We start from the raw sequence: 14,507 nt of genomic DNA, 5'->3' as shown, positions 1-14,507 counted from the left end.
GGTCAGGGCGGCTAGGGTCTGGAACCAACTTCTAAGAGAGGTGGTGCAGGCTCCTACCCTGGGGGTCTTTAAGAGGAGGTTAGATGAACACCTTGCTGGGGTCGTTTGACCCCAGTCCTCTTTCCTGCCATGGCAGGGGTTCAGACTAGATGATCTGCTCAGGTCCCTTCCGACCCTAGAAACAATGAAACTATGAAACCTTTTACAGCCTAGAGGTCAACAGAGGCCTTGGAAAACTGTTTCTGGGGCAAATAAAATACAAACCGTAATAAAAAATGATGGAAGTTTACTCATGACGGGGAATTCAGATGTCCCATATTTGCTTCAGGCTCTCCAAACACTACTGTTTTTTTACCACTAGATGGCCATACTTTAGGTATGAGTTTTACTTGCCTTCCTTGAGAAAGAGTCAAAATTTGTACTGATGTATAAATTGTAACTTTTTATTGAAATCATATGCTTACGTCTTACATAAATCAGACTAAAGTTTTATATGGATTATTTAAAGAGACTTGTAGGGGTTCATTATAAGAAATTTTTCAGTGTTCAGTACTCCAGTAAAATTGTTGTGTGTTCATTTTCCAGATGTTTCTTGTAACTGCAGTTTCTCAGATATTGTATCCCTTTCTTCCTCATCTGTTGTGCTAAGGCTGCATCAGAGAGGAAATGGAGGTGGTTCTCAAGTACCTGGTTAAAATTCCTTCCCAGTTTGTCACAAAAGCTAGGGTGATTTTCTTGCTTGTGATGGGATTACCTGATCTTTGGATACTTCTCAGCCGTCTCCCAGGGTTCTGGAAATGCTTGTGATGAGCAGTTATTTTTGCCTTTTCAATACATCAGTTTGTTCCAATTATTAAGTACTTAAAAAAAAATTTCTAATGAGAAATGTACACAAATTTACCTACAGTGCGTCCAACCCAACCATACCTTCCATCAAAAGACACAAGAATGTTCTGTAATAGAAATAAAAGAGTATTCAATATAATTTTCAGAAATAAATGTAAATGTTCTTGGCAGATGCACTTCACTTAATCTCATGTACCAACTGGTGTTGTCTGCAGCAAAAGGATTTTCATTTAAAAGATGAATGAGTAGATGTCTCAGTCTAACCCTCTGTGTAAGACATGGGCGGGCGATTATTTTGGGCAGAGGGCCAATTACGGAGTTTTGGCAAGCCGTCAAGGGCCACATAACAGGCAGCCCAGGGCATATAAATATTAATTTTCTAAATTTTTTAGGGGCCCTGCGGGCCGGATAGAATGGCCTGCCGGGCCGCATCCAGCCCCCAGGCCACATTTTGCCCACCCCTGGTGTAAAAGCACACGCATTTCCCTGAGATGGCGGTTTACCAGGGATTCAGATGGAAGATTTTAGTGGGAGCCCTTATTAAAATATTGGCATTACATCACTTGTCTGCACACAGATCATGTTCTTCACTATCAAAATTAGCTAGCTGGGTGTGGAGTAAATATGTCTGTGCCTATAATCAGGACCTTACATAATATAGTATGAAAGTCAGTACTTTTGCAGTTCAGGGGCACAGTCAAGATTTTCTGCAATATATCTTATTCTTTTATATTTAGATAAATTCTACATTCATACGACAGCTTATCTTGAGCAAAAACTGAAGCCATTATGCAGTTTCTCTTTCAGTTCATGATCTGGTCCTGGGCATGACCTAGACATGGGGGGTCAGAGTTCAGGGGCTAAGGGCACATGCCTGACAAGTCTAAGAGCTGATGGGGTCAACAATATTAGGAGCCCAAGAGTCATAAGCTGGGCAGAGTCACGGAGCTAGGCAAGGTTGCAGGCTAGACAGACGTTCAGGTAGGAAGAGGGGCATCAAGGAACAACAGAATGAGTCACAGGAAACTGGACTAGGGAAGAGAGGACTAAGGAGCTGAGCTGGACTAGGACACTCAGGGCTAGGACTGGGAACCGAGAACCAGGAGCACTGAGGGCTAACCAAAAAAAATCTTATGAGAATGCCAAAGGTCGCTGCAAGCAGCCACAACCAATTGCTTAACTGGAATTAGCTGGGGGCAGTCAGGCAGCTGGCACCTCCCAAGCTATCAGGGCCAGCTGGGGGCTTACATGGCTGCCGCCATTCCAACTCCTGATAGCACTATTTGCATAGTTTCCTTCATGTTTACTTGCATAGTTTTCTGCTTGGGAGAAAAATGTTGTAGGTTGATTAAAACATGTATTAAATGCACAACAAGCCAGAGTGCATCAAGGAAAAAAAGACAAAACTGTGATAATTGTGTTTAACAGATTACATTTAATATTTACTGTTATCTGGGTATGTATTTCTATTACGCACCTGAAGCTTGCTCCCCTACCTTGCTGCATGCTGTATAAAACACAGGTTTTCCCTCAAAGCGTTTCTGATGAATGATGGGAACAATCCTATTATTTCTTCTAAGTAAATGAGAGTGTGAAAATGTCAAATCTTGTTTCAATATAATAAATATTCTTTGAGCTATTGACCTCAAAGATTTCTAATCTTGGCTTCAGTAAGTTTTGAGGTGCACACACAGTCATATACAGTCATGCATTGTGGCCCCAATTCTGTATCACAGAAGGCTGCAATTCTTCATGGCAGTAACTAACTCAAGCCATATGAGTAGACCCACTGAAGAAAAGCGTTAGGCACATATTTAAGTACCATGCTGAATTGGAGAATTCAACTCCCATTGAAGTCAAAGGGTATCTTTCCATTGACCTGCATAGGTAATTCCCTCATTTATTTGTTTTTATGAAGTCATTTGATTTTTAGGTATTACCCATAACCACAAGGAGATGAAGGATTCCTAGTGAGGAAATGGTAAATTTCTAAATGAGATGAGGCGGGGAAAACGACAGTGATTTTGTTTTCTTCTAGCAAACTTCAAAAGAAAAAGCCAGATGTAACAGGACAGCAGGGAGTCACTGGAGAATGGTTTGAAGAAATGGAGAAAAAAAACCTTCAGAATGACACTGATGTCAGCAGAATGCTAAAACAACCACTAGGTCACCGATTAAAGAAGACCGTGAGAAACAGTGAGTGAGAGTTTTTTTCAAATTCCTGTCTTATGTGAATGTCATCAAAACAGTGCATCAAAGTTTCTCCATGTTCAGTGAGAAGGAAATTCTGGAATTTTGTTAGATTCTTTCTCACATCTAAGCTCTAGCAAAAACACACCCTCGAATGAAAATTTGCTTTGAAGCTGATTGTGTTAAAAGCACAACACATTAGCAAGCTGTTTGTATTTCTTGCCTTAGTTATGATAGCTGCAAAGATCATAAGCAAATAATACATAGATGTTATCTGATGCAAGCAAAAACATCAGCTTCATATAACGGATTTTAGTCTCAGAAATAAAAATGAAAGGTAAATATAGTTAAATAATTAACTTTCACAGGCAAATCTTTTTTAAGGGATGGAAGAAATGGAAGTACTTTAAGATAAATGAGGTTTTTGTTAAGCTAGGTAGATCTCAGTGGTTAATAAAGATTTGGAGGAGTAGAGTTTGAATGTATCTGAGTACAGCCTTGGCTGATCACACAGGGCTAGGAAGTGTGAAAATGAAGTGTCAGGTTGTCTGGGTGAGGAACTGATACTGTAGTAGACTGATCTGATTGTAGCTGTGATACAGCCATGAGAGGTCTCCTACTTAGGGAGGGGATGAGTCTTAACTTGAGGCATAGATGCCAACAGGGAGGGATCCAGGATTTGCCAAAGGTGGGTGCAGGAGCAGCCACCTGCATTGAAGGACTGGCTGCACCCCCACTTTCCCCTCCTCCCCCCCTCCCATCTGAACCATGGGAGTCTGGGAATTTTTACCTGGTTTGATGACTTTAAAATAATCCTCCCCCTTCTCCTCTGTGCTCAAAAGCATGTCCCTGCCTCTTCCCTCCCTGCTTGCTGCTGCCACCTTCCCCACTGTCTTGGGAGAGGGAGTAGCTTCAAAACCACTCCTGCCCACTCCAGCCAGGCTGCATGGGTGCTGGGCTCTGTGACACCAGCAGCAGCATGGGGGATGGGGGTGGTTTCCCACCCTGGCCAGTCCCCTAGGAGCAGGTTTGGGGAGGGGAGACCCCCCCCTACCCACCTCTGCTGCTGCTGTTCCCAGCTGAGCCCCGCCCACATGCAACTCCACTGAAGTAGGCAGCAGCAGCTTTGAAATTTCCCCATCCCTGGCCGGCAAGAAAAGCCGTAGCAGCAGGGAGGGGAGGGGACAAGACATGCTTTTGAGCATGGAGGGGAAGAGGAGAATTCTTACCTGCTTTGGGGATTTTAAAAAGTCCCCGGAGGCTCTTGTGATGCAGTCCAGTGCAAAACTGGGGTGCAGTCACAGCACTGTACCCCATCTGGATCCATTCCTGGCTCCCAAAGTGATTGGTCAGTACTGCTCTAAAGTATCTTTTCCAATCTACAGCCATGTGTTTTCAAGAGCATTGTATCCTGCTTTTCCATTCACATCTCTTATACAACTTTGTGCTTTGGCCTTGTCACTTTCCACAAAAATACCATCAATTAGCTGGAAGCAGCATCACATAAAGCAGATATGCAGTTCATACAAGCTACTGCTATGTTGTTGTGTATCCATTTCATATTCTATATCTTCTCTTTAATACTGTAATGCTAAGCTGTTGAGTTGTCTCTCAAACGAGATGACCCAAAACAGACACAAACATTGAAAAGCACTTTTAATTTTGGAACCGTGCCCAGTGCCCGTTCCCTGAGTGTTGCTTTGCTTTCTGTGTCCTCTATGGCACTTAGCACTAGAGACTGAAGTTTCTTTTCTTACTCTGTGAACAATAATCTGGTTATCATTCCCCTCCATTTTTGGTGGCTTTTAGCAAGAGGACATCATTCATATTCCCATTAAAGAATTCTCCCACATTTCATCAACTCCCACACCTGCAAACAAAAGGTTTTTGACATAATTTCTAGCAAAGACAATTCAAATAAAATAAAACATTTTAGATACATTAAATGTAGCACTCATGTCCATAGATCGGAGTGTTGAATCCAGTGGAAGCTGGGCTGAAAAACATTTGATAACATTCAGATACCTAAGTACTCATTACTCTTGTATAAGTAAAAGTGGAGTTGTCCATCTAGCCTAGTCATTTATAGAATGGTAAGGTGCGTGATATTGGAATGCCGTACACATTTGAGGTCTTTATGGATTTGGTTAAGATTTACAAAAGTGACTGGTGATTTTGGGTGCCTCCATTTTTGAATGCCTAGGTGGAGAAAACTTAAAATGGGTATGAATTTCGCAAGGTAGGTGGCCATATTTTCTAAAAACTATTTACCTTTTAAAAATTTTGAACCCATTCTGTATCTTACTCCCCAGAAGTCAGCATGTCTCTGTTCTCTTAAGTGATATCACTAATATTTGGATATGTCTAGCATAAAACATACAAGAAGAATAACATGTATGAGTGTGTGTGTGTTTACGCTGGGTGGGGTGGAACAACTTGCAGATCAGTGATATACGTCATAAAGAATCACAAAAGGGCTCAGCCTCTCTTTGCTTGCTTTCAAGGTCATTTTTAATCATAGAGAAATAGGACTGGAAGGGACCTCCAGGGCTAGGGAAAGAAATTATACATAAACTGATATAAGTGATCAGAAACTGGTTCAAATCTGTAACACAGCAGAACTTCAGGGCACATAAACCACTTTCAGAATGGTCAAAATTGGTTTAAGATAAGTGGATGGATGGGTGTAGTATCAGACTTAACTGATTTAGGTTAAATCAGATTATTGAACTTCTATCCCAGAACCCCTCCAGATTCAAGTGCATAGTCCCCTAGCATCCCAGGATGCTTTGCACCTCCCCAGCAAACTGTTCTTTTGCTGGGTTGATGGGTTAGCCTTGGCATAAGCTGTCTGCTCTGGCCAAGCAGGGAGGCATGCTCTAGCACCCCCTGGCTTCTGACCTGGGCCACTGCAGGCATGTGGCTGCATTTCTGGAATCAAAAGTGAATGTCTGTTCAGTCGATTATCAGTTCAAGCTACACAGTTTAAACTAACCTTCAAAAATTGAATCGATGTAGCCTTGGGCTTTTTGACTGTTTATACTTAGCCCAGAGTTCATCTAGTCCAACCCCCTGGCTCAGACAGGATCATCCCTATCCAAACCATCCTATACAAATCCATTGTCTCACCTATGATCAAAACTACACAACTAACCCTGACAATAACAGATTGCTGCCTGCTGTTATTCAGGCATGCAGAATTATTGTTTATTTTTGTATATTTTAGAAATGTTTACATTTGAGAACAACTGGAATTAGCTATCTGCAATATTTTAACATTTTTTTAGATCCTAATGAGTTGAAAATGCCATCTCCCCCAAATCCACAACCACAGAAGAATGAAAAGAACACCACATCTTCCATCCTGGGATTTAGATCCCCTTTCGCTTGGCTCTTCTCCTTCAGAAAATCAAGGAAGCACACTGGAAAGCACCAAACTCAGGAACAGCCACAGTGAGTTATAGGTGGAACATGCTTTCATTCTACCTGTCTATGGTAATGAGAAAAAGAGGATTAAATGTTACACAATATCCATGAAACTTTGTGTCTACATCTAAATTAGGCACTTCTCCAGCCTCAACCTCTTTGTGTGACCCAGGAGGTTCATGATTTTATTTGATCAGATGAATAAAAGTTACCAGTTAAATGTCAGAAAGAATAAAGAATCAGGAGCAAAGAAGAGTTAAATTCCCAACCCCTGATGAAATCCAGTTCTCTCAGGCTTTCAACAAGCTTTATACATTGCATGGCTGTTAGTCTCTGGGCTATTGCAATATATGCTGCCCATCAAGTACTTTCCCCATGGGATATAAATAATGGCTTCAAGTAATTTTTAAGCATGCTGGCAATACTTGCTGTGATATTATAATATTTATTTACACATAGCAGAGTTTAGAGGCCCAAGCCTGGATGTTTTCTAGAAGTGTTTTTAAGACCTTTTTACAGTAAAAGCTTTGTTATCTGGCATGAGTGGGGTAGGGGGGTGCTGGTTATCTAAAAATTCCAGTTATCTGAGAGTTATACTGGCAGCTGGCCCAGCGGGCAGGTAAGTTTCCTTCAATCTGCTTTATTTTATCTGTGCACAGGGCAAAGGCAGGCTGCAACTGCGGGCTGGGATCTGATCTCTGCCTCTGCACCTCGCTGCTGCTGCTTCAAAAGCAGTGCAGCGCCATGTGCATCCTGCCGCTGAGCAAGCCAAACAGTGAGGTGGGCCAGTCCTAGCACCATCGCTACCTAGCCCCCTCCAGAAAGAGCCCGGTGCTGCCCTGGCCTCAGCCCACCAGCACGGATCTGTTAAATTCTGATTAATAAAGTATTCCCGTTAGTAAAATGCTGGTTAACACAGCTTTTATTGTCTTTGGGCAGGGTTTTAGCAAGCAGGGTTAAGTTCTGGGTTACTGTTTTATTACTTTGTGTTTTATTTTAATATTGTATCTGTTTTTTATAATTTATTTCATTTTTATTGTAAGCTACTTTGAGTCTTTGTATAGGGGAGAGCAATATGTAAATCAAATATACACATAAATTAATAATGAGGTAATACTGGACACAAGGATAAGTAGCTGATGCAACACACCAGGTGACCATTTTTGAGTTTCTTGCATGGCAGTTGAGGAGTGCTTTAAGGAAGCATTTGTAGTGGATAGGGGCGTGGCTTTGCACATGTTTGCTCCTGTGATGTAGGTCAAGGCAGCCACAAGTAAAAGCACAGAAGTGAAAATACCTGAAAATTACCAGTCCCTTATGAATGTTGGAAAGCAGTTAGTAGCTGTGGCACAACACATTCCAGCAATGCCACTTGCCTCCTTTTCCTGTCCCACCCTCAATGTGACCCCTGCACTGGGGGCTGAGAGCAGGATTTGTATACAGCCTGTGCACCATTTCTATTCAACCAAGGAAGGCCCTTCCATAGGGAGTATTCAGGAACCCAGTCCAGCCCCTTTAAGGGCAGAGTAGTGTCCATAGGCATTTGGATAACTAAAAGAGAGAATCAGGTTCCAGGAAAGTGAAAGAGGAAAGGCCCTGGGACATGAGACCATATAAAATCAAAGCTGAGGAGACTTTACATTTTGGGTTTCTCTATTTGACAACTTTGACAAACATTAAAATAACATTTAAAGAGTAGAAAGGTAAATAAATATTGGACATACCTCCTGCTTCAGTTTTCCTGATTATTTGTTTTCATTTTTCTACATAAAATATAAATCAAATCTCTGGCTCAGGTTACCTTGAGTCGTTACAAGGCCGAGTTTGAAAAATAAACAGCAAAGCTATCCTGACGTGTGCCTTAGCTGATTGCTAAATGTTCAAGTCACATCTCCCTGTAGAAAACTTCTCCACCCTCTTTTAGGTGTTGCCTTGCCATGTGATTTGCTTTATGTATAGACAAAGCATTGAAAATGCTTTCCCTGTCACCAGGCAGAATTATTTGGCGAGTAAGTGAAATACAATAGGAGACAGCACTGTAAGCCATGTAAGTAAGTCGGACTGGCAGAAGCCTGTAAATAACAAGGCATTAATGACTGTTTAGATGATATTTTTTTACACAGAAGGGACAGTCTCATCAGCTCAGCTGTGGTGGTTGTTTTGCTATGGGAATAATTTATGGAAAGCTGCAAAAAAAGTATATTTACGTGGAGATAATTAAGATGCTAATAAAAGGTTTGTAACATCATAGCTTTCAGTAAGTAAAACTATGATCATTTTCAGTTCCAAGGCATTTGATGTTCTTTCTCACTCTTACCTTTTTCTTATAGCAGGTTGAAATAGAGGTTGTATTAAAAAAGAACTACATACTTAAACTTTTTGCAGCCATGTCTTGAGCATGTTCGTATGATTTGATTGGTAGCTAGTTGGCTTCTTGTGCAATATTGATAAAACTTCAAAAAGGAAGTAGATTGTAATCTGATACTGGAGAACCCAGAGATGGGCAGTGGGAGGTTGGAGCTTGAGTGACACTATCACTTTGCCGTGGAATCTGGGTTATGGGTTTTATTATTGTTAAATGCAGTTGTGCTTTTAACCGTGCACTCTGTAGTCATCCATTTTGCAACAGCTACCTGGCTTCCTTGTCAGAGCTAGCTAAAAATAAATAATAGATCGTAAACAGTGTTTAGAGGCCAAAAGCGGGGTGGGGGGGGTTAAATTATGACTTATTTCTGATGTTGCAAAATACTGCCTATGAGTAACCAGAACTTTCATTTCAAAATGCTGACAAACAGGAGGAAGCCAAGAGAAGAGCTAGAAAGATGATTGGTTTCTTCAGGCATCCGCATTAAAAAAAATGTATTACTTAAAGAATGTTAACAGGATGGGAAGGAATGATTTATGGTTGTGCAGTGGGGTATAACCATGAGGATTCAGAAATTAGAAGAGAATACATTTAGCCAAATGTCCAGAAAGGTTTTCTGATTGAGGAGGTCCATCGGAAAGTGGAATATTAGAAGCCCAACTCTTGAGATAATTAAAATTGAGAACTGCAGTTGGAAATGAACTGTGCAGTAGAATTCTGTACCAGCAGAGCTGGGCTAGATGACATCTAATATAGCTCTTCTGATTCGGAGAGAATGAGAGATTAAAATCATTTAAGAATGATCAGAAATGATTGCAGGATGCCGGAAAACAAAACCAGACACTACTGCATTTGGTTTGTTGAAATCTTTGTTAAAATTGTGAAATATCATCGATTCAATTCTGAGTCCCAATTTTGCAAACCATACTTGCTTTAAGCAGCAGCTGCATTGAGTTCAATGGAAATACTCCTAAACTTAACTGCTATTAAGAAATTAAGGCATGTTGATTTTAGACTCTTTGGCCTGATTCAGAGCTCACTGAAATCAGTGGAGTTTTTCCATTGACTTTAGTGGGCTTTGGATTAGGTGGTGTGTCAGTGAGAATTTCTGCTCTTAAATTCATCGTTACAAAAGCAAAAATGCTGCACTTTTCAACTCTACTTCCCTGTCTGCAAACATATTGCAAATAAATGACAAAGCCCTTTGGGAGGAAAGGCTCAGCCACAGAGACCTTGCCAAGAAGCTAGTTTACACTTGCTTCTGAAGCACGATAAAAGAGCAAATGAAAGTCTTAAGGAACTGAAAGAAAAGGCCCATTCAAAAAGACTTGATTCATAATGACAATTACACACACACACACAACACATGCACACAAAGAAACTCCTTTAAGAAACAAGTTGCTTGATGGAAAGCAGTTGAAACCAAGCACAAATTAAGTAAAATTCCTTTCAGTGTATTTGGAGGGCCTATGGGGTTTTTATTTTCAATTTTTAAAGTCAGGGCTGTGATCTGAATGAGCCTTTTGTTCTTTTGGTGATATGGTTGATTTCCTCATGTTAATTAAGAACAGTTTTTTGGCTATATGGCGAAAAATCTATCTCACCTTCCCATCTTAATAATCCTGTAGAAATCAGTTGCAGTATTTTCTTTGGTTATTGCATATTTCCTTTGGTATTTTTTGATTTATTTTAGATGTATAATAAAAATTCAGTAGGTGAAAATGTATTGACATTTTTAGAGTCTTCACAATCCCTATAATTTTGAGGAAAAAAAGATGAACCTAGTAGTGTGTGCTGAAGATTCATAACTTAGGAATATTTTGGATGGGTTGGGGCGAGACCAAATTCCAAAGGTCCCCAGATTCCCCTGCCAATTGCTCCTGCACTTCTTTATGACTAGGACACGCACCTGAGTTCAACTGTAGCAGCATGTTGTAAGGAGTCTTCCAGCCTCAGGCCATGCCAGGCTTTATAGATTTTAGCAGTGCCCTAAATTCTTGCCAGCACTTAAGAAATTGTTGACATCTGTAAAATGAACTAAGATTACAAAATAATTTTGTCCCTAACCTGGGGTCCCTTCTTGGCTGTCAGTTGGAACATGCACAAATTGACAGATTCAAGCAACCTTTTTCTAGGTGTGGAAGTAAACATTAGGATGTTCTTGAAAAACAACATGTTAATCTTGCATTGTGTTCCTCTTCAGCACAGCAACTTAAATTCTTCTTTCATAGATATGACAACTTTGCGCAGGGTGCCCATTCAGCTTTTGAAGTGGAGGAAATGGCAAAGGTAAGTAACTCAGTAACTTTATTGTCATAAATGTTTAAAGCAAGGGACATTTTGAATACTAGATTCTGTTCTTTAAAGAACTGACATTGTGCCCAGGATTTTCACAGTATTCAGACAGATTCTTACAGTTCCATTTTGAAAGAAGAGGCACAATTAATTTGTAATGCTAGTTAATTTGGTAAGATGAATTTCTCCCATTTTCTGTATAAACCTATATTGCTCTGAGCAAGTCCAAAGTCTAGCTCCTAGTTTCATAGTTGGTAGGGTTGGAAGGGACCTGAGCAGATCATCAAGTCCGACCCTCTGCCATGGCAGGAAAGAGTACTGGGGTCAAATGACCCCAGCAAGGTGTTCATCTAAACAGTACAGTTCATCCTGTACTGAGGTTTCAGTTCTCTTTAACAAGGAAATTATCTAATGGCTCTCCAATACAAACCCAAGATAGAATTAGGGAATAGTAACTAAAAAATAAATATTTAAACTTACCTTGAGTTCACCCCTGCATTTATTTACAATGGTTAAGTTTTGTCGCATATAAGCTTACAAAGAGGTCAAACACACATTTGTGTAGCTTCTGCCTTTTATGCTGATATTTAAAACCAGATGCAGATATTTCAGATATATTTAGGACCATAATTTGCCGCAGAGCAATTTCAAAATAACTGTTTTCCCTACTAAAACATTTTGCAGTTTGTGAAATACATGCCTGTAAACAATGAACAAGGAAACAGATTTGTCTATGCTGTAACTGAAGTGCACTCTGTAGAATCAATAGAATAAAACCCTGGATAAAGTTAGCCCAGTATCTCTGTTTTAGAGCCATTTAATTGTTCTGAAATATTAGCATGCACTTTATCTTAGTATGTTATATTATGTAATCAGAGAGGAGACTACAGAGGTATGGAACAAGAGTATGCAAAATAACAAATAGCAAAAGAAGGTAAGTTGGCCACCTCATACTTCAAGAACAAATATATTTCATGAAAGCTAATGGCAGCAGTTTTAGAGTTGATAAAAGTCCATAGTCTAAAGAACTTGTTACAACAATGTATCACTGAAAAAAAAATCAGAACAGGATTCAGAGGAGATCTGGACATTCATATGAAGGACAGGAGCATCTAGGTTGGACTTTTCAGAGGAGGAAGGACAGATCTTCAACTAGCATAAGTCAGAACAAGTCAGTGGTGCTATGCATGTTTCCACTGGCTGATGATCTGACTCCAGCGGTGACAGAGAGATGTGGAACTCTAGTTTCCAGCCTGTTCTGCTGGGCCATAGCTGAAGCTGAGCAACCACCTGGTTTGGGACGGTACTCAAATCTAGGACAAGGTTTTTTGTTAGTTTTTTATTTTAAACCCATGTTGAGGCTGGGGGGGAGGGAAGATCTCTTATCTTGGATTTGAGTTCATGCAGTACCTTACAGAGAAAAAGGGTAAAACAATCAACAGATGCTTGTAATAAAAGACCAGGACAAGGTAGATTGAAGTTCCTTTCCAAAAAACTGAAACGTTCATGTTTCTTTAACTCAGAGGTTAGTTTTGGACACATACAACATGCTTCTAGAAAAAGATATCACTGCATTTACTCAAATCTAAGATGAGGTGCCCTGTCCTGTTCCACCCCCCATCCCCATCCACATGGGAGGGAAGAGGCCCCTCAGCTTCGATTCACATACAGGGTAGAGTAGAAGCATGCAGCTGCTTCAGCTCTGCCTCTGGCCCTAAGCCTGGGTCAAGGCCAAGTCAGACCCACAGGAGCTGCCTACCTCCTCCCCACCTCCCCACCATTTGCCCTCTGCAGCTTCTTCCCCCCTACCCCCAACTCACCCCTGCCAAATTTCTCTCCTTACTGTCAGGCACAGCTCAGGTCCAGTTTGGGCTGGATTCGCTCCTGGACACAGAGTACAGGGAAACTCCATCCTCTGGTTGGCCAATTGGCAGCATTGCTGCTGCTGCATGGCCTAACAAGGGCTGCGCTTCTGCATGCTACGCTCCATGACCTGGCAGGGAACAGAAACTGAGCTGTGTCTGACAGTAGGGGTGGTGGGAGGAGAGACAGAAACTGTGGGGAGTGCAGGGGAAGGGGCAGATGCCGTGGGAATGTAGGAAAGGGGTAGAGACTGTAGGGAGTGGGGGGAAGAGGCAGAGATTATGGGGGAGAGGCAGAGGTTTTGGGGGTGGGGGGTGCAAGCGGGAGGATAGGAAGGCTGGAGGAGGACAAAGAGGGGGCCAAGGAAAAGGGGACCACCTGACCCCTCCCCCTAACCCCACCACTGCTCTCCCTGCTGTAGCAGTGAGAGGGGGACAGTTTTAAGACAACCCTCTGCTAATTGGATTCTATACCTGGAAAATTATAATAATTTATAATTTTTCCATATATAGAATCTAATTATTTGGGAGTGTGTCTTAAATTCATGGTCATCTTATATTTAAGTAAATACAATAGAACCCAGAAGGGCTTGCTCCCTGCTTGCCTCAGTATGAAATGGTTGGGTTTGCTATACAGAGTTAAATTCAAAATAAACCTTTTTGACAGGCTGAAGCACACCACTCTTCTTTGCCAGAGGAACCGACTGGTAACCTTTCTGATGGAATTCAAACTGATATGATGGAGGAAAATTCACCTGCATGGAATGAACAGCTGGAGGAAGAGCTCTTTCGTGGTAAGTCTGCACTGACTCTGCTTTTACGCAGTAATTTCTAGCATGGGACTAGGACTGAGATTGGCTTTAGGAGATGTTATAGATGCATCTCATTCCTTCAAAACACAGGAATTTCATCTCTCTGTAGCTATTGCAAGTTTAATACACACATCCTCTTGCATCTGTAATTCTCATTGATAATGAGATGCCATAAGGCTGGGGAGAGCCTTGTGATTTGTCGAACAACAAGCTGCAGGAGGAGCTGTGGCCACACCTATCATTTGCTGCAGGCATCAAAGGAGTTTAGTGTTTAGTCACTTTGGCTGCCTATACACGCGCTGGTTCATGTTCTTATTCGAATGCGTCAAGTCTGCTCCATGTTCTAATTAGAATGCTCCCGTGTGGCCTCACTCTCGCATGTATAAGCCCCCCGTGGGTTTAAAAATGGCTGCAGAAGAACTTTATGTAAACCTAGTTTTTCCCCATAAGGGAACTTTATCTAAACCATTTTTATACCCACAGGGTCTTAGTACACATGATGTTGAGGTGTTTTAGTTGGAGCAGCTGCCCAGGACCCACTCTAATTTAAATGCCCTCTGCCCACCCCTGAGCACTGGTCTAGGCAGCCTTTCTGTTTTTCTTGCTCATTGCTGGTAAGACCAAACCAGGTCAGGCTCAGATTGGCCTGTGGGGCATAAAGAGTTTGTTCTTCTATGAGTCTTCCTGAGCCACTCAAGAAAAAATCCCCCT

General features: G+C 41.4%; 1 protein-coding gene across 1 annotated transcript in view; it reads left to right on the top strand.

The window, feature by feature from the left end:
- The window catches only part of EXPH5 (exophilin 5), a 65,263-nt gene that overhangs the window by 36,711 nt on the left and 14,045 nt on the right, over nucleotides 1-14,507 (top strand). The window contains exons 2-5 of the mRNA XM_019525363.1: nucleotides 2,885-3,042; nucleotides 6,324-6,489; nucleotides 11,059-11,116; nucleotides 13,652-13,778. Of these exons, the coding sequence (XP_019380908.1) occupies nucleotides 2,952-3,042; nucleotides 6,324-6,489; nucleotides 11,059-11,116; nucleotides 13,652-13,778 (442 nt within the window). The 5' untranslated portion in view covers nucleotides 2,885-2,951. The remainder of the gene's footprint in view (nucleotides 1-2,884; nucleotides 3,043-6,323; nucleotides 6,490-11,058; nucleotides 11,117-13,651; nucleotides 13,779-14,507) is intronic.

This window comes from Gavialis gangeticus, unplaced genomic scaffold, assembly GCF_001723915.1.
Source record: "Gavialis gangeticus isolate Ggan-Ray unplaced genomic scaffold, GavGan_comp1, whole genome shotgun sequence".
Classification (NCBI taxonomy): domain Eukaryota; kingdom Metazoa; phylum Chordata; order Crocodylia; family Gavialidae; genus Gavialis; species Gavialis gangeticus.
The sequence above is the reverse complement of the archived record's forward strand: the minus strand, read 5'-3'. Positions and strand labels throughout refer to the sequence as shown.